General features: G+C 47.5%; 1 protein-coding gene across 1 annotated transcript in view; it reads right to left on the minus strand.

Moving 5' to 3' along the window:
• Positions 1–21713, minus strand: part of PLOD1 (procollagen-lysine,2-oxoglutarate 5-dioxygenase 1) — a 42249-nt gene that overhangs the window by 13113 nt on the left and 7423 nt on the right. The window contains exons 2-13 of the mRNA XM_027843931.1: positions 19746–19837; positions 17398–17534; positions 14687–14850; positions 13622–13734; positions 13326–13389; positions 11326–11423; positions 9792–9893; positions 8371–8502; positions 7521–7642; positions 5985–6089; positions 4560–4685; positions 2313–2454 (exon numbers count right to left, since the gene is read on the minus strand). Of these exons, the coding sequence (XP_027699732.1) occupies positions 2313–2454; positions 4560–4685; positions 5985–6089; positions 7521–7642; positions 8371–8502; positions 9792–9893; positions 11326–11423; positions 13326–13389; positions 13622–13734; positions 14687–14850; positions 17398–17534; positions 19746–19837 (1397 nt within the window). The remainder of the gene's footprint in view (positions 1–2312; positions 2455–4559; positions 4686–5984; positions 6090–7520; positions 7643–8370; positions 8503–9791; positions 9894–11325; positions 11424–13325; positions 13390–13621; positions 13735–14686; positions 14851–17397; positions 17535–19745; positions 19838–21713) is intronic.

Here is a 21713-nt window from a genome sequence, read left to right on the forward strand (position 1 = left end):
ATAATAATAATAATAATAATAATAATAATAATAATAATAATAATAATGACAATTCATATTTATATGAGGATATGCTCTGGATCTGTGATTTCACTGGTATAAAGAACTTTCTAATGAGGAAATTCCCTTTATCAACACAGGAAGGCATCTTCTCTGCAACTATCTGTATTTCTTTGAGAATGTGGTTAAATACCTTGTCCAGGGCCCCTCAGCCAGTTCTACGATACTTGAAAAGTTCTTGGTTTGCAAGGTATTTTACCTATATTATCCCATCTGATAATCTCTCCCCTTTGCATCTGCTGCCCTGCCTGGTTTCAGCTCCAAGAAACAAGATGCCCCTCCCAGGACCAGTTCATCCCTTCTAAACTCACCACCAGGCAGCTAACTCAAGCCTTGATTGACACCACCTCCCTCTGCCTCCCCTCCCCTCTGTTTGGAGGGCTTGGTACCAAACCCCTCCCAATGCCTTCCTTTACAGAGGGCCAGAACTGGACTCTCACATCACTACTTCGCATCTGTGGCTCCGCCTGGCTCCAGCTCCACGGAATGAGATGCCCCTGGCTGGGCACCTCTGGTATGCCTAGCCTCCCCCTCACTCCGCTTTCCTGTCTCCTTTGTGTTGTTTTCCCCTTTAGATAGTAAGCTCCTTGAGATCAGGGACTCTCTTTCTTTTTATTAATCACTTCCCCAGTTCCTGGAACACAATAGGCACTTAATAAATGTTCATTGAATTGGATCCTCACAACAACCCTGTAAGGCAGGTCCTATTATTATTCCCTTCTAACAGATGAGGAAACTGAGTCTTATCGAGAGACCTGCCTGGGGTCACATAGCTATGAAGTGTCAGAGGCCGGATCCAAATCCAGGTTTTCCTAACTCTAAGCCCAGTGTTCTCCTACACCATGAGGAAGAACAGACAACCCCTCCTGTCCCTATTTTAAAAGTGAGGAGAACCCAGCAGTAGCACTTCTAGGGCTGTATCCCAAAGAGAACACACAAACGGGAAAAGGACCCACACGTACACAAATATTCATAGCAGCTCTTTTTGTGGTGGCAAAGAATTGGAAATTGAGAGGATGCCCATCAGTTGGGGAATGGCTGAACAAGTTGTGGTATATGAATGTAATGGAATACTATTGTGCTATAAGAAATGATGAGCAGGCAGACTTCAGAAAAACCTGGAGAGACTTGTATGGACTGATGCTGAGTGAAGTGAGCAGAACCAAGAGAACGTTGTACACAATAACAGCCACATTGCGTGATGACTAATATTGATAAACTTAACCCTTCCTGGCAATACAAGGATCTAAGACATCTCCAGAGGCCTTGTGATGGAAAATGCTATCCACATCCGAAGAAAGAACTATGGAAGTTGAATTGCTATTTTTTTTCTCTTCTGTTGAGTTTTGTTTCCTCTTTCTGATGGTTCCTCCTATTGGCTTTAATTTTTACTTTAACATCACTAATGTGAAAATATGTTTAATATGAATGTAAATGTATAGCCTATATCAGATTGTGCACTGTCTTGGGGAGGGTGGTGGGGAGGAAGGGGGAGAAAAATTTTAAACTCAAAAGCATATGGAAGTGATTATTGATAAATCAAAATAAATTAATAAAAAAAAAACAGTGAGGAGACTGAGGTTCAGAAGAGCTGAGCAGAGCCAAGACATAGCTCAGGGCTCCTGACTCCAAGTCTCTGGTGCTCTTTCTACTCGACACAGCTGGACAAGAGTGAAGGTGTCTTCTAGGCTAATCTTCCAACTAGCCCATAAGCAGATACTGCTCAGGATCTCCTCTATGGAAGAAACAGCCCTCAGACATGATTGGGTTCAATACAAACAAGAATCCTGTCTACACTCTCTCTGCCCAGTGGTCTGGGAGTCTCCCCTCCCAAGGCAGTCCATTCTTCCTTTGCATTAGTCTAATTAGTCTAATAATGCAATTAGTCATCTTCAGATGGGCTTCCTTCCATCAAGTGACATTGGCCACTCCCCCTGGTTCTGCCTTCTCAGGGCCAAGCAGAACGAGACTGATTCCTCTACCTTGCCCCAGCCCTTCCGATACTTGCAAGGCAGACGTGTCCCTGCTGAATTTTCTCTTCTCTGATAATCAAGAGGATTGATGGAGATGAAGAGGATGGCCCTGACTGTGATCATCCTGGGAGTCCCACCAAAGCTCTTCCGGACCCTCTAAGGCACTGACATTTACAGCCAGGCTAGACACTGCTCCAGATCTGACCCCGCCTGGGCTCAGAGGATTAGACCCACAAGTGTGCAGGCCTCCCACTCCTTCCTCCCAAGCCTGAGACTGACCTGCTCACGGACATTGGCGCAGAAAGCCATGTCTGGGTCCAGCTTGCTGCTGTGAAACAGGTCCTTCTCTCTTAGGTCGCCCCGCAAGGTGCTGCCTTTGATCAGGTAGATATTGGAGATGTAGGGGACATTCCAGACGCCACTAGGAGACAAAGGAGACGTGTCAAAGTTGGGGGCAAGAGAGGTAGAGGTGGGGGACGGGAACGCCTCATGATGCCACAATTTCCAATCTCAGGACATGACCCCCAACGACTCCTACTAAACTCCCCTCTTCTGAAACCTACTACATAAAAACCTCGTGACCTCTCGATGCGGCTTAAGGATCTCCACAATCTGACTTTAATCTATCTTCCCAGCCTACATAGGGTAGAGAATTGGACTTGGAGTCAGAAGACCTCAGTTCAAATTCTCCCTCAGATTTTCACTAGCTATGTGACCCTGGGCTCATGACTTAACCTCTCTCAGCCTCAGTTTCCTCATCTGTAAAATGGGAACAATCACAGTACCTACTTCACAGGGTCATTGTATCAAATGAGATAACACATAAAGCACTTTGCAAATCTTAAAATGCTATATAAATGCTAGCTATTATTAGGAGTAATTATCATTGTTATTACGACTATTACTACTATTATTGTTGTTATTATGCGTTCTACATTCCAGCCAAACTGTACTACCAGGTATACTCCAAACCCTCTATTCCATCTCCTGGCTGAATTCATTCACACAACCCTTCCCTCATGCCTGGGAAATACTGTCTCCTCATCTCTGCCTCCCATAATCCTTTTCTTCCCCCAAGGTTCAGCTTAGGTTTGCATGGAGGAGCGTGGTACAATAGGCATGCCGGATTTGGAATCAGAGGATTTGGGTTCAAATCCCGCTCTGACACTCATGCCCTTTCAGTTCTCTGGACATCAGTTTCCTCATTTGTAAAAGGAAGTGGACTGGACTAGTTGGCCTCCACGGTCCCGTCTCACTCTAAATCTCTGAAATCACTTCACTTTCATGGGCTTCAGTTTCCTCATTTGTAAAATGAAAAGGCTAGACTGGACTATTTGACCTCTGAGGCCCCTTCCAGCTCCAGAGCCCTGACAGTGGTCTACAGTGATGAAAGCCCTGTATCTCAAGGTACTACAGGTTTAGAAAACATTCTTCTCACAACAGCCGTGGAAGTAGATGATGGTGCAGCTATCCTTATCCCCATTTTACAGATGCGCAAAACTGCAGCTGAGGGATGGGCACAGTAGTGCCATCCGTTCAGAGCTGCAGGACCGACAGCTGCTTGCTGTCTAAGCGACCTGGGACAACTCAGCTCCCTCTCTGGGTGCCCTTTTCCTCATTGGTGAGATGACAGGGTTAGAATGGGTGAGAGCTAAGTTTCCTTCCAGCTAGGACACACATTTGAGTGACTTGTCCCAAAACGGTAAAAGGCTCCACGGGGATTCAAACCTGGTTCGAGCGTCCTGGATTTAGAGCCAGAAGGGACCTCGGGTCCATCCGGTCCAACTGGACCACTTTCAGGTGAGGAAACTAAAGTCCAAAGAAGGGAATCCTTTGCCCAAGATTCACTTAGCTAGTAAGATTCAGAGGTGGAATCTGAACCCAAGACTGAAAGGCCAGGACTATTTCCATCATACCATGTTGTTGTTGAGTCATTTTCAGACTCTGCGACCCCCTTTGGAGTTTCCTCGGCAGAGTTACTGGAGTGGTTTGCCATTTCCTTCTCCAGCTCATTTTACAGATAAGGAAACTGAGGCAAACAGGGTGAAGTGACTTGCTCAGGGTCACACAGCTAGTAAGCGTCTGAGGCCAGATTTGAGCTCAGGAAGATGAGTCTCCCTGACTCCAGGCCTAGCTCTCTACCTACTGCATCACCAAGCTGCCCATACCATCACATCACATCTCCTCCTAATGCTGCTTCTGGAGATCTGCCTGAATGGAAAGTCCACATCCTCCCTTGGAAGCCTCTCCATGGTAGTCTAACCACCTCATTTTACAGATGAAGAAACTGAGGCTAAGAGACAGGGAGTGACATGCCTGGGAGCACACAGATGTTCTGCTCCCAAACCCAGTGCACTTTCTGCTCTACTACTCCTTCTCTACAGACTGAATTCTCTCTTGCCAAAGTGTTGCCAAATACAAGAGCAATGGAGACCTAGGGCAGTTCAGTGGCCACACCATCCTCACCCCTCAGATGAAGAGCCACCCTCTCTCAGTGAGATAACAGCTCAGGAGGCAGACACTTACACACGTCGCCCTTGGACGATGTCCACGTAGTCTTCGGAGCGGGCGTAAAAACCATCAGCACTCAGGGCCCCCCAGAAATTGGACCACAGCCTCCCTGCACGGATCACCAAGGGAGCGATGACAGCTCTAGGCAGGGGGAAAAGGGGAACAAACTCAGTAGATGAGCATGCATGTACAAAGCAGAGCACCCCACTCCATCACCACAGGAGGCAGAGCCAGCCTTCCGAGAGTGAAGGGGGTGGGGCCCAGGCCCACTCCACTAGCACTGCAATAACTAAGGCATTCGTGGCCGCTCCACCAACACCCACAGGGCCAATGGCAAGGGACCCCTTGGGCTCTTTCCCACCAAGGGATCTCTAAGCACCATAATACCAAAATGCTTAGGGCAAACAATAATGTAGGCCAAGAAGTAAAGACGTTTTTTGTCATGGGCTGAGCTCTGAATGGGTGGTAATGTCACGATGAACCATGGAGCATCAAATATCAATACAGACATTTGGCAACTGTGTCCCTCTTCTACAATACAATGCTGATAACAATGACCTTATGTTTAGATTCACTGATCAGTTATCATGGTTATTATTTATAGGAGGGGGGCACCCCCTTACAGTGTTATATTCCCATATGGATGTTAATATTTTATATTTCTGTATGACATGAAATAAGATCCTTCCAGAGTTGCTTAACCTCCCACTCCTCTAGGGAAATTTTTTTTTTCAAAGCCTAGGTCGGTATTTCACCCAGGGCTGGGGCTATTCACAGGTGACCCCACTCTGATTGTCATGAGAGCCTTAACCTGCTCCATTCTAACCTGAGCTGGTTCACACCCTTTAGGAAACCTGGTGGCCTTCCCTACTTCCCTGTTCCTGGAAGATTCGCCATAACAATGCCGAATTTAGTGTGGACACCCAATCCCCTCAGTCGAGACTACTCTCAGTCTCTGAGCTGCCTTCTAATCTATAAAGCTCAGCTCCAATACCACCTTCTCCAGAAAGGCTTCCCTGATACTCCCAGTTGTGCGTTTTCTCTCTCTGAAGATGATACAATGGCTGTCACAAAGTAGGCATTTAATAAATGCTTAGCAATCGATCAATAAACATTTATTAAGCACCTACTAGGCTAGGTGATAGGGATACAAAGGCATAAATGAAAGCTTACATTCTAATGGGGGAAACTACATGTGGAGAAATTAAAATATAAAAGCTAGAGATGGTCCTGTGATTTCATCGGTACAGAGAATTCCCAGGTGAGGAAAGCAGGCCCCTGGGAGGTAGAGGAGACCCGCAGGTAGGCGCCTGGGGAGTAGGGAGGGAGGACCACGTTGGAGGGGATGCAGTGCCGCTCACATAGCTCTGCTCTCTCTCTCCTTGCTCCTGTGTGGGGTGGGGGCCCAGGGAGGGGTAGGGGTGGGATGGCGTCTCTCACTTGTTCTGCTCGATCAGAAGCCGAAGGGCGTCGGGGTTGGTCAAGGCTACCTCGGCATCCACGCTCAAGTAATAGGTACAGCCTCGATCCTGACGACACATGTCCCTACGGGGAGAGAGAAGGCAAGGGTCAGGGAGGGGAAGATGTGGAAGAGAAAGACCAAGACCCCCTCCCTTCTAACCCTGACGGAGAGGCCACAACTTACCACCGAGTCACTGTCCTTGGGGTCCCAGTGGCCCCCACCCCTGCTGGCCAGGAGGGGCTGCTATGGGTACCCTCCTGATAGCATAGCTTTTTTCTTTCCTTTCTTCTCTCTTCTCTCCTTATATCTTTTTTCTTTCCTTTCTTCTACTTTCTTCCTTAAACTCACTGGCCACACTACTTATTACCTATGTTACCTCAGGCAAGTCACAACTTCTCTGGGCCTCAGTTTCCTCATCTGTAAAACAAGGGGATTGGACTACATGGCCTCTCAAGTCCCTTCTGATTTTAAATTCCTTTTTTTCTTGCATCTCTTTCCTCTCTTCTTCCCTATCCCTTTCCTTCTTTTCTTCTTCTAAATGTTTTTCTCTTCCATTTGTCAGGAATATAAACTCAGTTCCCTGCCTTAGCTATGATGACTATTTGACTGACTATTTTTGCTAGATTGTAGTGCTGTTATCTTTAAAGACATCCAGTATTATTTCTGTGACCTGTTCTTTAGTCACATTTCAGCTCCCACACAGATCTATATCTTGTGTACCATGTTCATTGCTCAATTGGATCAGGGAGACCTGGGCTCAAATCCTACTTCAGACACTTGCTAGCTAGGTGGTTCTGGGTGAGTCACTTTCTCTCACTAAGCCTCATTTTCCCCATCTGTAAAATGAGGGGGTTCCCTTGATAGCCTCTGAGGTGCTTTCTGCCTTTAAATCTGTCATCCTGTGATATCATGAATGTTGACTGCATTCGGACAAAGGAATGTAGTGAGGAAAACGTCGCCTTTTCTGAGGTGGCCCATATATTCTTTGTTGTGCCAAATTTACCAACAACTCTGTATCCCTCCTCCCCCTGCTGGGTCTTCCCAGGCACCTGCTGGGCTCAGCAAGGCCACCAACTCCTAATGAGTAATACTTTCTGGCATCCATGAGTCATTTTATGCTTTTTCTTTTTTTTTTTTTTGTGAGGCAATCGGAGGTTAAGTGACTTGCCCAGGGTCACACAGCTAGTGAGTGCTATGTGTCTGAGGCCGGATTTGAGCTCAGGTCCTCCTGACTCCAGGGCCGGTGCTCTATCCACTGTGTCACCTAGCTGCCCCATTTTATGCTTTTTTAAGTCGTCTCATGATACCCCTGTGAGGGAGCAGGTCAGGAATTATTATGCCCATTTTCTAGATGGGGAGCCTGAGGACCAGAGGGAAAAGTGACTTGACTAAAGTCACACAAGTATTAAATGGTAAAGCAAGGATTTGAACCCAGGTCCTTTGACTCCAAATCGGGAGCTTATCCACTGCTGCCATCACCCTTCCCCTCTCCATTTGCTTGGCCCCAGACTCACGCGCCCATGTTCCTGGCATCAGCATTCTTCATCCGCTGGTCCGGGCCCATGAGACTGACCGTGTGGTACTCGCTGCCGTGGTCTTCTATGAACTGTTCCACCTGGTCTTCGTGGTGTTCCTCCTGGGAGGGGAGAGGGAAGGGGGGGAGATGGGGGTGGGGGGTGGGTTTAATGGCCCCCCTCCAAGGCAAAAAGGAAAGAATTCTGACTTGCGTCAGGAGGCTGAGGGTAGAAGATTGTGACAAAAGAGAAGGGAGGACCCCCACTCAGAGAGCCCAGCCCGGGGCGTCTGGGCATCGAGACTGAGGCAGAGTGTCCAGTCTGACTCGGGAGATAGCACGAGCTCACAAACTCTCCGCCCCAGACAGGCCCCACTTCTCATCCTCTCCTTCCCAGGCCCACCAGAGGCAAGAGGGAGGGATTTGTGGATGGCCTGTGCTTTGGACTACCTGTGTTACTGCTGCATTCCCCAGCACGAATAATCGAGATCTGGCTTTGCCTTACAACAGCTAGCATTTACATAGCGTTTTAAGGTTTGCAAAGTGCTAGAAGTGTTCTCGCTTAATCCTTGTAATAACCCTTCGAGGTTGGTGCTATTATGGGTCCCTTTTCCAGATGAAGAAACTGAGTCCGAGAGAGAGAGTCAGTGACTTTCCTAGAGTCACTCGACTATGTAAGGGCCTAAAGCAGGATTTGAACTCAGGTGTTCCGGACTCCAAATCCAGCCACCTAGGTGCATTTATAAATCCTTCACTATTTGATCATGCCAAGGCCAGCTAGGAGTCCACCCTCGGGCACCGGCTGCCCGGAGGCCCTCCCTGGAAGACTGCACCTGGAACCGGCTACTCACCTGATTATGTATGAAGAGTCGAAGCTGTTTCCGGGGGTACCGGAGGTTCAGGAGCCGCTTGAAGAACAGGGACAGGAATGGAGTTGGCTGCTCTATGAAGATTCCAATGAGGACTGAGGGCAGAGCCTCATCCTGCAGGAGAAGAGGAGGTCATGAGCCCCAGGTGAGGGAGGTCCAGGAATCCCCTTTCCCTCGTACTTACCTTCCTCTGAGCCACGCAGGAACAAGGAGACCATCACGCAGTGGGGCCTGGGGGGCACCGAGCTCTGTCTAAGGCCAGATGGGGAGGGGCGGCGCTAGAGCCAGAACCCAGGAGCTCGGCTCCCAGGGAAGCCTGGGCTATGACTGGACCTAGGGACGGGGTGACCTGATTCACTGGGATGGCCAACCATTCCTCCGGCCTGTTCACAGAAGGCCACAGAGAGAGAGCTGGAAGAGGCCTTTGAATCAAACCAAGTCAAACGCCTTTATTTTACAGTTGGGGAAACTGAGGCCCATGGAGACAAATGGATCTTCTGTACTAGATCAGGAAAGGGCTTCAGAGGGCATCTAGTCAAACCTCTCGTTTTTCAGAGGGGGAAACTGAGGCTCAGGGAGGTTAGCTGACTGAGGATCATAGATCAAATGCTGAAAGGGAGCTCAGAGGTCATCTTGTCCAAGCCCCTCGTTTTACAGATGGGGGAAGTGACTTGCTCAGCACCAGAGACAAGGACTTGGAAGGGCCCCTGTGCCCGAAGTCCAACCCAGACCTGTCCAAGAATGCCCTCTCCAACACCTCCAAAAAGTGGTCACCAGAGAGCCCACCTCCACCTCCCGCGGCAGCTCTGGGACCACTCTGGGGGTGCCGGACAGCTCTAAGACTGAGCCAACATCACAGAGGCCTCCGGCCAAGCCACAGTGGGAAAAGCCCTGATCCTGGAGTTGGAGGGCCTTCGATCCTTAGGCCTTGTGAGACCTTGGGCAAGTCATTCCTTTAAAGAAGTGGGCCTCAGTCTCCCCACCTGTAGAATGAGAGGCTTGGTCTACATGGCCTCTGAGTCCCCTTCTGGCTCGAGATCAAGGATCTTTACACCTCCCTGAGCCTTGATTTCTCTGCTGTAAAATGAAGGGGTAATGGACCAGCTGACCTCTGGGGTTCCACCAGCTTGAGCTCCGTTAGCCTCTGCATAAGCCAGACCTTGCTCTAGGACCATGCCTGGTTTCATGACATCCTGGTGACTGGGGCCTCTTTAGAGAGTCTCTTTTGTCTGGTGTCCTAAGGCTCTGACCAACCTACAGCTCGCCCTAAGCCCCAGTGACCCCCATTTACTTCTTAAGGCTTTAGACCACAGATCTGCTTCCTGGCCCTGAGGCCCACCCCTCCTAACCCAGAGGGTGCCCTCAGCCTTGGCCCCCTCCCTCACCCGGTGCCTCAGCCTTACCCCAATGCCTTTCAGGCTCCGCAGGCCCTCGTCACACACAGTGCAGCCCGTTTCGAAAGTCCAAAATCGAGGGATGTAGTTTCCCAGGTAATTCAACTGGAGCTAAGAAGCAGAGAAAAACCCTTTCATCCCCCTCCCCCAGTCTCTCCCCTCTTCCCTCACCCCCATCTTCACAAAGCCTTCATAAATAAATGCATGCCTGGGCAGCCAGTGTACTAGCTAGCTCTGCTCAATTATTTTTTTTTCTCTTTCTTTTTTATTCTTTGTTACAGGGGATGGCGCACTGTGTCTGGGAAAGGGGAGGGATATATTCAAAAATGAAAAAACAAAAAATCTGTGTGTGGGGAACCAAGCATTTATAAAGCACCTACTATGTGTTGAGCACTGTGCTAAAAGCTTTATAAATACTATCTCGTTTGATCCTCATAGCAATATAAATAACATACTATTATGATCCTCATTTTACAGTTGAGGAAACTGAAGCAGATAATGGTTAAGTGACTTGCTCATGGTCACACAGCTAGGAAGACTGGATTTGAATTTAGGTCTTCCTGCCTCCAGACCCAGCACATTATCCATTGCGCTACCTAGCTGCCCTCAACAAAAAAGAAATAATTTGTTTTTAAAAAAAATCCATATGTAAGAGTCATACTACTTTAGTATTGTGTGGTTGAGTTACTTTCCTTCTGGCCCCACCCTTCAAATTAATGTTATTTGTAGGGTTTCTGGCAAAATCTGACCCCACCCTTTGAGATAAATGAAGATACCCAAAGTGGGCATGGGCCAAACCACAGCTAGGAATCTCTACTCTAGAAATGCACCATCTCTGCTCAGTGGGTCTGCTCCTGGATTGTGTTCTACTGTGGGCCAATTAGATTTGCTTTTCCCCAGATACACTCTGTACCCCCAAACCCCTGTAAGCCACTTTATCCTAGAATACCTTTGTTTTATGGAGGCGATGAATGAATGGATAGATGGATGAATGAATAAATTAATAAGCACCTTACTATGTGCAAAGCACTCTAATAAGAGCTGAAACAGAAAAGCAAGATGGCCCCTGCACTCCAGGAGCTTACATTCTAATTCAAACAGAGGCAAGACATATAGGAGGTCTCAGCTGCAAGTCGTTGGATGAAAGAGTATAGAATTCAGAGGTCAACAAGCATTTATTAAGTGCTTACTATATGCCAGACACTGTGTACTAGAATCGTGCCACGCAGGCTGCTGGAGAAACAGCCCAGAGCCTGGGCACAACTGCTCTGTGTCTGGGAAGTCCTTTACGTGCAGATAGGATGTGACTTACCCACCCTCAGTAAGGTTCATTTTCCCAGCCAAGGCTAAGACGGGGACAACAGACACAGAAGATGAAAGGTGAAAAGGACAGACAAGCCAGAGTAAGTATGGCAAGGCAGCTCCAAGCACAGGAGGATGGAAAGGCAGAACCTTGGTCTGGCCCAGGCCCAGCTGGCTGGGAAGTCAAGGCTCAGGCAGCCTCCTCCTACTCCTCCTCCACGAGGGCCAGGGGACAGCCTACCTTGGTGGGCCCATTGCCGTGAATCAGGACAGGCAGGGTGTCATACTCCAGGTTCCTCGCTCGGACTTGAGCTGTCTCAAATTTGAGTACCACCTCATCTAGAAATCACAGCCCAAGTTACTGCCTGCTCATGGCCCTGGGGAAAGCTCTGGGCCCTAGATCTTCTCAGGAAGTCAGAGTGGAAGCCTCTAGAGGCCAGGAATTGTATACTGCCTCAGTCCACTGACAGTCCTCGGTTCACAGAGTAGCTCAGGGATGGGGAACCTGCAGCCTCGAGGCCACGTGGCCCTCTAGGCCCTCAAGGGCAGCCCTTATTCCGTCAAAGGGCCATACCTGAGGACCTAGAGGGCCACCCCTGGTATAGGTGAACATGAGTTAATATACTTGGGTGCTAGTTCATGTGCTGACACTCACTGTGGGACCCTGGGCAAATCATGTTGCTTTTCTGAGCCTCAATGTCCTCACCTGTAAAATGAGAGTAATATTACCCTCACTGCCACCTCAAAGGGCTGGTTTGGGGATTCAAAGAACTAGAGTATGTAAACATGCTTTAAAAACATGTTCTACATATGCAAAGGATTCCACCTTGTACCCCAAGACCTCTCTGTTAATAATAATAATAAAAATCTATATTTATACAGCAATTTCAAGGTGACAAAGCATTTTCCTCTCAAAAACCCTACTGAGAAAGCTAAATATTACTAAGGACCCTATTTTGTACTAGAAAGAGAGCCTGATGTAAGTCAAGAGCCCTGGGTTCAAATCCTGCCTCTGATGCTTAGTAACCATGTGATCTTGGGTCTGTCTATTCATCTATAAATTGGGGATGATAACACGACTGCTCCTATGTCACTAGGCTGTTATGAGGAAAGGCCCTTGTACACCTGAGCTGACGTGAGCTGAAGTTATTATTATCTCTGTTTAGGATTGGGATAGGAAACGGACCTGTGATACGAATAGTATAAGGCCAGCTCTTATACCAGCAAGCCAAGCTGCCAATCTCTGCTTTATAGAAATGATGATGATGATTCCTAGCACTTATATGAAGGACAGCATAGTTTAGTACATGTAGAGTCAGTCTTAGAGGTAGGCAGATCTGGGTTCCAGTCCTGCCTCTGACCCATGCTGGCTGTGCAACCCTGGGCAAAGCACTTAACCACTCAGTGCTCTAGACGATTCTCTAAGACTATGAGTTATAGGAGAAGTGCCAACCAGGTCCTGGTGGAGAGAGTTTCCTTCTCTGGAAGGTCCAGCCCCTTAGCATTTATGTAATGCTTTCAAGTTTGAAAAGCACTTTACATAGGAACAAGAGACTGAGCCTCAGAGATGTGAAATGACTTGACCAAGGTCATATTCATTATGTTCATTAAGGTTTGCCAATTTTGTTTGTGTATATGTACATACATACATACATACATGTATATATACACTCCCATTTGAGCCTCACAAAAACCCTTTAATATTACCCATTTTTTTTACAAATAAGGAAACTGAGGCACAGAACAGTGACATGACTTGCCAAGGTCACACAGTTAATAAAATAGTAGAGCTGGAACTCAAACCTGGGTCTTCTCATGTTAAGTGCAGTGTTCTCTCTTTTTAATAAGGGTAATAATATTACTGATAATAATAATAATAGCTGGTGGGTATACAGTGCTTTAAGATTACAAAGTGATCTCTTATCCTTTATCTCATTAAATCCTCACAACCACCCTGTGAGGTAGTTGTTATTATTATCCCATTTTACAGATGAGGAAACCAAGGCTCAGAGAGGTTAAATGATTTGCTGACTCACTCACACAGCCACTCAGTGTCTAAGCCAAGATTTGAACTCAGGTCTTTTTGACTCTGGGTCCAGCACTTTCTCCCCATTGAGAAGACTTCCAGGAGCCCAGAGGTGCTTTGTGTGGCCCGTGTATATCTGTGGTTCTCCTCCTTATTTCTCTCCCTCCCTCCCGGGGTCCTGCGTGATCACCCTCCTCACTGCTGCCATCACTCACCTAAGGCTCCATCCAGGTTCTGGAAGATTCGGCAGCGATGGTCCAGGGTGATGTTGATCTTTTCCTTCAGAAGAGGCAAAACCAAGCTGGCCAGCAGCCCCGGCCTCCCCTCTCACTGGCCCAGTGCCTCCACCCTCCCCACAGAGGAAGTGACTGGTCCGGGGCTGCTCAGGGTGGCAGTACTGGAATGGGGCCCAGGAGTCCCAGGGTGCTGGCCCAAGGCCACCTCCCCACCAAGAATCTCGCAAGAACCAGACTCCTTCAGGTCCACAGCTCCTTCCCCAATGCTCTCTTACCCTCTGCTCCGGGTCTAAGAAGATCTTGGTATAAAAGAGCTGGTCACTGTCGCTGTCCTGGCCTTCCCAGCTGGCCACCATCTTGCTCAAGTTCGGGGCATAGCCAATGAAGCCTGGGAAGGAGACAAGGGGGGAAAGGGTGTGTATGGAGACCCAACTTCTTTCCTCCTGTTCAGCTTTCCTTGTCTAGGGATGCTACATGTCCACTAGTGTTCCTTCTTTCCAAATTCCCTAAAGATCCCACTTGGTTCAGGAGACCCTCCGAGAGCCCCAGAGCTGGCAGCAACCTTGGGGGCCATTGGGTCCAACCATCTTCAGCGGCCCTGCAGTCCCTGCTCGGTGCCCTCCAGTGAGGGAGAGCCCACCACCTCTTGGGGCCAGCCTACACCCCTCTGGGAAAACCCTCAGCATTAGGCAGCGTATCCTGACACACCTAAATGCACCCCTGTGCAGCTTCCATCCCCTGGGGCCAAGCAGGACGGGGCTGAAGCCCATCTGCAGGTCAGCCCTAATGCCTGAGGACACCAATTGTGTCCGCACTAAGCCTTTTCTCCTCTAGCCTCAGTCTTCCTAACTCTTTCGATGGATCCTCATGGGACAGGTACTCAAGGCCCTTCCTTGTCCCAGAGGCTCTCCTGAAGACACTCAAGCTTATCAATGTCCTTAAAATGTGGAATGCTTAGAACACAGCATGATGAACCTGCTACCTTTCCAGTACTGGGCATTCTGAGCTCTCTTCACGTGCCCTAAAATGGCCCTAGACACAGTCTGAGTGGGGGCGATCTCATAAGATCCTAGATCCAGACCTAGAAGGACTCTTAGAGAACACCAACCAACTCACTTTACAGATGAGGAAACTGAGGCCTGGAAGAATGCCTAGAGTCATAGTGAGTATCAGAGGCAGGATTCAAACCCAGGGCTTCTGGATTTCCAATCCAGGGCTCTGTCCATTGTACCACAATCGTACCACATTGTACCACAATTCCATGAGCTGTTAGGGCATGGTCCAGTTTGTGGTCACCACCAGCACTTCCTCTCCGCTCAGCAGACTCCATTGTCCCTTACCTCCAGAGCCTAAGAACCTCTTCCCATCATGGACTTGGGGATACTTGACCTCCAGCCTCCGGTCAGGATAGATGAGGTCCTCAGCTGAGAAGACCACCCGGCTCTTGGCCTGTCGGAACTTCTTCAAGAGCTCTTTGGGGCCAGATGCGAATACCACGTCATAGCTGAGGGGACAAGGGAGGAGACAACGAGGGCATGAGCCAGTTGCCCTCCATCCTGATGAGGAAACTGAGGCCCAGAGAGACTGGCTGTTATTGTTACAGATGAGGAAACTGAGGCCCAGAAAGGTTAAAGTGTCTTATAGGGTTATAGTATAACTCCAGAGTCGGAAGGGACCTAAGCTTGTCCAAGGTCATACAGTGACAGAGCCTCCACCCGCAGAATCAGAGCTGTTTCCACTGTACTGGACGTGGACTTAGTTCTCCCTTTAGTGGGTATGAGCTGCACCAAGACATCCACCTCTCACTGATGATGGCCCCTCTCCCTCAGCCCACATCTCTCAGAGGTCTGACCAGTTAGGGTCATACCATTAGTAACAGTGACAATCATCATCATCATCATCATAACAATAATAATAATAGGCAAACATCTGGTGCTTTCTGGTTTCCAGAGAGCTTTCCATACCCTATCTAGTTCAAGCTCCACAACAACCCTGAGAGGTTACTATTATAGGTGTCATTATCCCCATTTTACAGACAAGGAAAGTGAGGCTTAGAATTGCCTACTCAGCAGGATAACATCAAAGAAGGCATTCCAACTGAGGCCTACCTGAGTTCAAGTCCAAGGCTCTATGTACAATGCCACCATACTCTTGTCTATGGAACTCAAGTTTTCCTTTATATGGAGCTAATTGGCCATAGGGAAATTGACCAGACAACCTTTTCCTAATTCATTACAACTAAGCCAACCAAGTCTAACAAGTGGTCATCTGGCCTCTGCCGGAAGACCTCCACTGAGCAGTAAGTAGCCCACCACCTTCTGAGGCAGCCCAGTGCACTTACAGACAGCTAGAATGGCTAGTACGGTTTTTCGAGTAAGATGCCTAAATTTGTATTTCTGTAGCCTCCACCCACTGTCCCTGGTCCTGACTTTTAGGGACAAATAGAACAAATGTAGAGAAGAAATAGGCATTTAGATAGCACCTACTATGTGCTAGAGGCAACTGGTGGATCAATGGATAGAGTGCTGGGCCTACAGTCAGGAAGACATGAGTTCAAATCTGGTCTTAGACACATAATAGCTATGTAATCCTGGGCAAGTCACTTCACCCTATCTGCCTCAGTTTCCTCATCTATAAAATGAGCTGGAGAAGGACACGGCAACCCATTCTAGTATCTCTGCCAAGAAAACCCCAAATGAGGTTACGAAGGATTGGACACAACCAAATAACAACATGCCAGGAACTGTGCTAAGTGCTTGACAAATATTATCTCATTTAATACTCAGATCTCTGGGAAGTAGGTGCCATTATTATCCCCATTTTACAACTGAGGAAACTGAGGCAAACAGCAGTTAAGTGACCTACCCGGGATCACACAGCTAGGGAGAATTTGAGGCTAAATTTGAAATCAGGTCTTCCTGACCTCAAGCCCATCACTCTATCCATTGCACCACCCAGCTGGTGAGTAATCTTTCTATGTAGCAACTCTTCAAATATTTGAAGAGAGTTGTCATGTCCCCCATCCCAAGTCTTCTCATGGCATGACCTTGACCTTCATGCCTGGAGGTATTTTTCTATCTGTGATGACCTAGCAGCCATCTCAGCTAGGCATAAGATGCAGATGACCTGGGCCAACCTGTGTGATGAAAGTCTCTTGGGAAGCCCTAAGGTCCTGGGCAATAAGGGTCATATATAGTTACATAGTGCTTACTATGGGCCAGGCCCTGTGCTAAGTGCTTTACAATTATTAACTTATTTGATCCTCACAACAACCCTGGGAGGTTGGTGCTATTATTATCCTCATTTTACGAAGGAAGAAACTGAGGCAAATGGAAGTGACTTGTCCTGGGTCACATAGCTAGTGAGTGTCTGAGAACAGATTTGAATTCAGGACTTCTTGACTCCAGGCCCAGCACTGCATTCACTGGGCCTTAACGCAGATCTGCTTAGATGTGCTCTTGCCTAGGTTTCCTTCCTACTCTACCGTTCTCTTCTCTGATACCCCTTAACTCAAAACCAGGGTATGGATGGGTCTTCTCCCCATCCTCCTTTCCAAGGCCCTCCTTAGAAAAATTAAATTCATGATTCAGAAAACAGAAACAGAAAAACACTAGACACAATGACTACAACCATGGAAAAAGAAAGACCCAAAACCAAACTAACAAAAGGAATTGAATCCTGAAAAATTATTGACCTAGATGAAAATTAAGAAAATACACTACCTTCCCTTTTTCTGCAGAGGTGGGACCTACAGGGGTGGGATATTTGGAATATTTGTGATATATTGGTTGGTTCTACAGAACTGTCTTTCTTTCTTTTGTTCTTTGTTACAAGGGACGCTCAAGGTTGACAGAAGGCGAAAGCCTACTGCTGGAAATGGAGGTGATAGAAAAATGAAAGATAGCAATAAAAATAAAATTCTAATTCTTCAAAGGCAGCTCAGGCTTCCCTGGGCACCTCCAGAATTGCTGCTGATCATTCACTTTCCCCTAGGGAAGGCTGAGTCCTTCAACCCTTCCAAGACAGGCCAAGCCTCCTGGGGCCATCTCACCTGTCTGTGAAGAGGATGACCTTGTCCTCCTTATCTGCATACTTCTCCAAAGCAGTCTTCAGGAGCCGGACTTTCTGCCCGCCTCCCAAGGTCATTTCCTTCTCCCCGTCTTGCCAGTCTTCTCCAAGGCCAAGTACCTGACAAAGAAAAGTGCCCTTAGCACAGACTTGGAGATAAAAACAAATAAAAAAAAAAACAACAACCCAGAAAGGAAGTTTACTGGCCCAGCCTCCCACCTGACCCCTGCATTTCTAGGGATCCTTTTTATGTCCTGGACCCCTTGGGCAGCCTGGGGAAGCCTATGGGCCTCTTCCGCAGAACTGTGTTTTTCAATGCATAAAATAAAATTCAGAGGATGACAGAATAAATCTGTTACATTAGAATATAATTATTGAAATATTTAAAAAATAATTTCACAGGTTCAGAGTCCCAATCTAGCCCCTGATCAGAGATAGGGAGAGAAGTCAAAAGTTCAGAATTGATTGATGATGCAGTGGGAAGACCAGGAGATCTGGGCTCAGAGGCTCTGGGCTGGAACCTGGCGCTGCTGTGTACTATTGGGGGGGGGGGTGGCAGTGTGAAAGGGGACTCTGGTCACTTCATCTGTCTAGGTCTGTTTTCTCCTCCATAAAATGGGAGAGTTGAAGCAGATAGTTTCCAATACCTTTAAAACTTATGCTTCAAAAAACAAAAAAAAAAAACAAAAAAAAAAACCTTATGCTTTTTCCTTAGAGGGATTTGGTAAGGGATTTGAATTCAGCGATGCGACAGTCCCAGTTTCTCCCAGAAGGAACTCAGTAAGAACCAACATTCCTGGGGCATGTAAACACAACCTGGATTTTTATAGCCCTTTACTCATGAACCAAGTGTTTTTGTCTCAGCAAAACCCTGTGAGGGGGGCAGAGCAAGCAATAAATACATCACAATCACCCAATCTAATGGCCTTTTCTTGGTACTCTCTCTTTCTTTCTCTCTCTTCTCTCTCTCCATCTCTCTCTCTCACTTTTCTCTCTCTCTGTCTCTTTTCTCTCTCTCTCTGTCTTTGTATCTGTCTCTGCCTCCCTCCCTCTCTCCCTTCCTCCTGTTCCTTGTCTCTCTTTCTGTCTCTTTCCCTCCCTCTCTTTCTCTCTCTCTCCCTCTCTCCTGGATAGTTTCTCTTCTCCAGATTTCTGGATATTGCTTTCTCTTCATCCTCCATCAGACTGCACCTTCTCAGTCTCCTTTCTGAGACTGCCATCCATTTTACTACCACTAACTGTGTGTTCTCCCCCACCCCTCACCCCGAGGCTCTGTCTTTGTCTCTCTTCTCTTTTTTCTCTATGCCTTGAGGTCACTAGGAAACCTCATTGAACCTTGGGTTCTTTTATTATCTCTATGCTGAGATAATGAAGTCTCTCTCCAGAGCTAGGTGGTGCAGTGGATAGAGCACTGGCCCTGAAGTCAGGAGGACCTGAGTTCAAATCCGGACTCAGACATGTGATTCTCACCAGCTATCTGACCCTAGGCAAGTCACTTAACCCCAATTGCCTTGACAAAAAGAAAAAAAAAAAAAGGAACTAAGGACAAACAACAACAACCACCACCTAGATCTTAGCCTGGGTAAGTCTTTGAACAAGATTTCCCACACTAGTTGATTTCTGGATGAGGAAGTGGAAAAGGAGAAAAACCTTGGTTCTGATTCAATAATAAATTAATACAGTAGAAACAAGCTATAGGCTGGATAAATTGGAGATATCATGGGTCAAGCACTTTGCAGACCTGATGAGTTTCTTCAGGGCCAAAGGTCGGGACTCCTATTTCTTTGTCATCCCCCCATAGTGCCCAACTCAGTGTTCTGCCCACATAGAATGTGCAATACACTTTCCTGGCTAACTAGACAGTTGCACGTGTTTCTTTAGCTTCTCTCTGCTGGGGTGGATGAAGAGGGAGAGCGAGTACCCCAGGGCCTGATTCTACACATCTGGGTGGACACTGGAGGGGCAGGGCAAGAGGCAGAAAGAGAGACAGCTTTTGTAACTTGGAGAGGATGGAACACTAATTACACAACTATCCAACTGCCAGGTATGGCGAGAGGTCAGGGAGCAAAACCAGGAATTCCTACCTGGCCCCCTTTCTGCTCCTCCCCCCAGCCAACAATTCTATTCTGGGGTTTCTCTGAGTCAAGATTTTGCCCTCCTTCCCCCTGCCACATACCACTGTCCAGACCCATCTTGGATGGAGCAAATGTTGAGTGAGTAGACGGTCTGAGCTCCTCCCTCCTCCTCACTCCCCTCCAATTCCTGCCCACTCAACCCCCACCCCATTCCAGCTGGCTGTATCCACCCAGCCAGTGGTGGAAGCCCTCTCACCTGCACTTTGTAGTTGAAGAACTGGGCTGACCTCTTGAAGCGCCGGAATCCCTCTGTCTCCTTTGTGGCCACAGTGAGAACCAGGAGGTTGTCTGGGAGATAGATGGGTGGGAATGGTGGGAAAGGGAGTGCAGGTGGGGGGAGGGAGAGAGGGTAAGTGGAAAGGGGAGAGAAGGGGAGAGAGGAAGGATCCGGAGATCAATATAACCATAGCACTTTCTGTGCCATCTGGGATCCTATCAAAGTGAAGAGTGATGTAACCGTATCACAGAATTCCAGGGTTGGAACCAAGTGACGTGCATTTATTAAGCACCTACTATGTGCCAGGTACTGTGCTGAGAGCTAGGGGTACAAAAACAAAAATTAAACAGTCCATTCCCTCGTGGAGCTTATAATCTAGCTAGAAGAGATAATGTCGACATATGCAAAATCATCACCATCATCATCAAAGCATTATATAATGTTAGGGTTTGTGAAGCACTTTACAAATATTATCTCTCTCTCTCTCTCTTTTTTTTTGGTGAGGGCAATTGGGGTTAAGTGACTTGCCCAGCGTCACACAGTTAGTGAGTGTTATGTGTCTAAGGTCGGATTTGAACTCAGGTCCTCCTAACTCCAGAGCCAGTGCTCTATCCACTGCACCACCCAGCTGCCCCTACAAATATTATCTCTTGATCCTAATAACAACCCTGGAGGTAGGTGCTATTATTTTTATTATGATTATTTTTTTTAGGCAATTGGGGTTAAGTGACTTGCCCAGGGTCACACAGCTAGTAAGGGTCAAGTGTTTGGTCTGAGGCTGGATTTGAACTCAGGTCCTCCTGACTTCAGGGCCAGTGCTCTAGCCACTGCACCACCTAGCTGCCCCAGTAGGTGTTATTATTACCCCCATTTTACAGTTGACGAAACTGAAGTAGGCAGAGGTTAAATGACATAGCTAGTAAGAGACAGTATTTGAACTCAGGTCTTTCTGACTCCAGGTGAGTACTGTGCCCCCTGGCTTCCTCTTAGATAGATAAAGGATGATTTGGGGGTAAAGGATTAGTAGATGATGAAATCAAGAAAGGCCTCCTTTAGAAGGAAGAGCTTAAACAGAACCCTGAAAGAAACTAGAGATTGTAAGAGGCAGATGTGAAAAAGGGAGTGCACTCCAGGGAGGGGTCACAGCCTGTGCGAAGGCAGGGAGAGCACAGACACAGTCTTATGCATGTATAAAGAACAAAGCCTGATCAGATCATAGTGTGTGCAAAGGAGAGTCATGTGTAGTTAGACTGGAAAGGTAGGTGGGGGTCAGGTTACAGAGGGTTTAAAGGCCAAAGAAAATATTTACACTTGATCCTGACGGTAAGGGGGAGCCACTGGGATGTCACACGGCTAGACCTGCATTTTAGAAATCACTCTGGCAGGTGTGTGGGGGCTGGAGGCAGGGAGGCCACTGCAATCCTCTGAGTAATAAATGTTGGTGATGGGGATGGATGTAGAGAAGGGCCCAATCTATGCAGAAATTAGCCATGAGTAACCCACAGGGGCGGCTAGGTGGCGCCATAGTGCATACAGCGCCAGGCCTGAAGTCAGGAAGACTCATCTTCATGAGTTCAAATCTGGCCATGGCCACTTACTAACTGTGTGACCCTGGGGAAGTCACTTAACCCTTTGGGCCTCAAGTTTCCTCATCTGTAAAATGAGCTGGAGAAGGAAATGGCAAATCCTAGTATCTCTGCTGAGAAAATTTCAAATGGCGTCATGAAGAGTCAGACATGACTGAAAAACAACTGAACAATAAAAAAAAACCCACAGGAAGACAAATAATAATATGATAATATATAATTAAGCTATATGATGATAGTAATAATAAAAAGCTGGTTTTGTAGATGTAGTACCTTAGTGCTTTATATCCAGGACCTCATCTGAATCTCACAACAACTCTACATGGCAGGTACTGTTATCATCCCTATTTTACAGATCAGG

This window comes from Vombatus ursinus, unplaced genomic scaffold (genome assembly GCF_900497805.2).
Source record: "Vombatus ursinus unplaced genomic scaffold, bare-nosed wombat genome assembly UNPS02014932.1, whole genome shotgun sequence".
NCBI lineage: Eukaryota > Metazoa > Chordata > Mammalia > Diprotodontia > Vombatidae > Vombatus > Vombatus ursinus.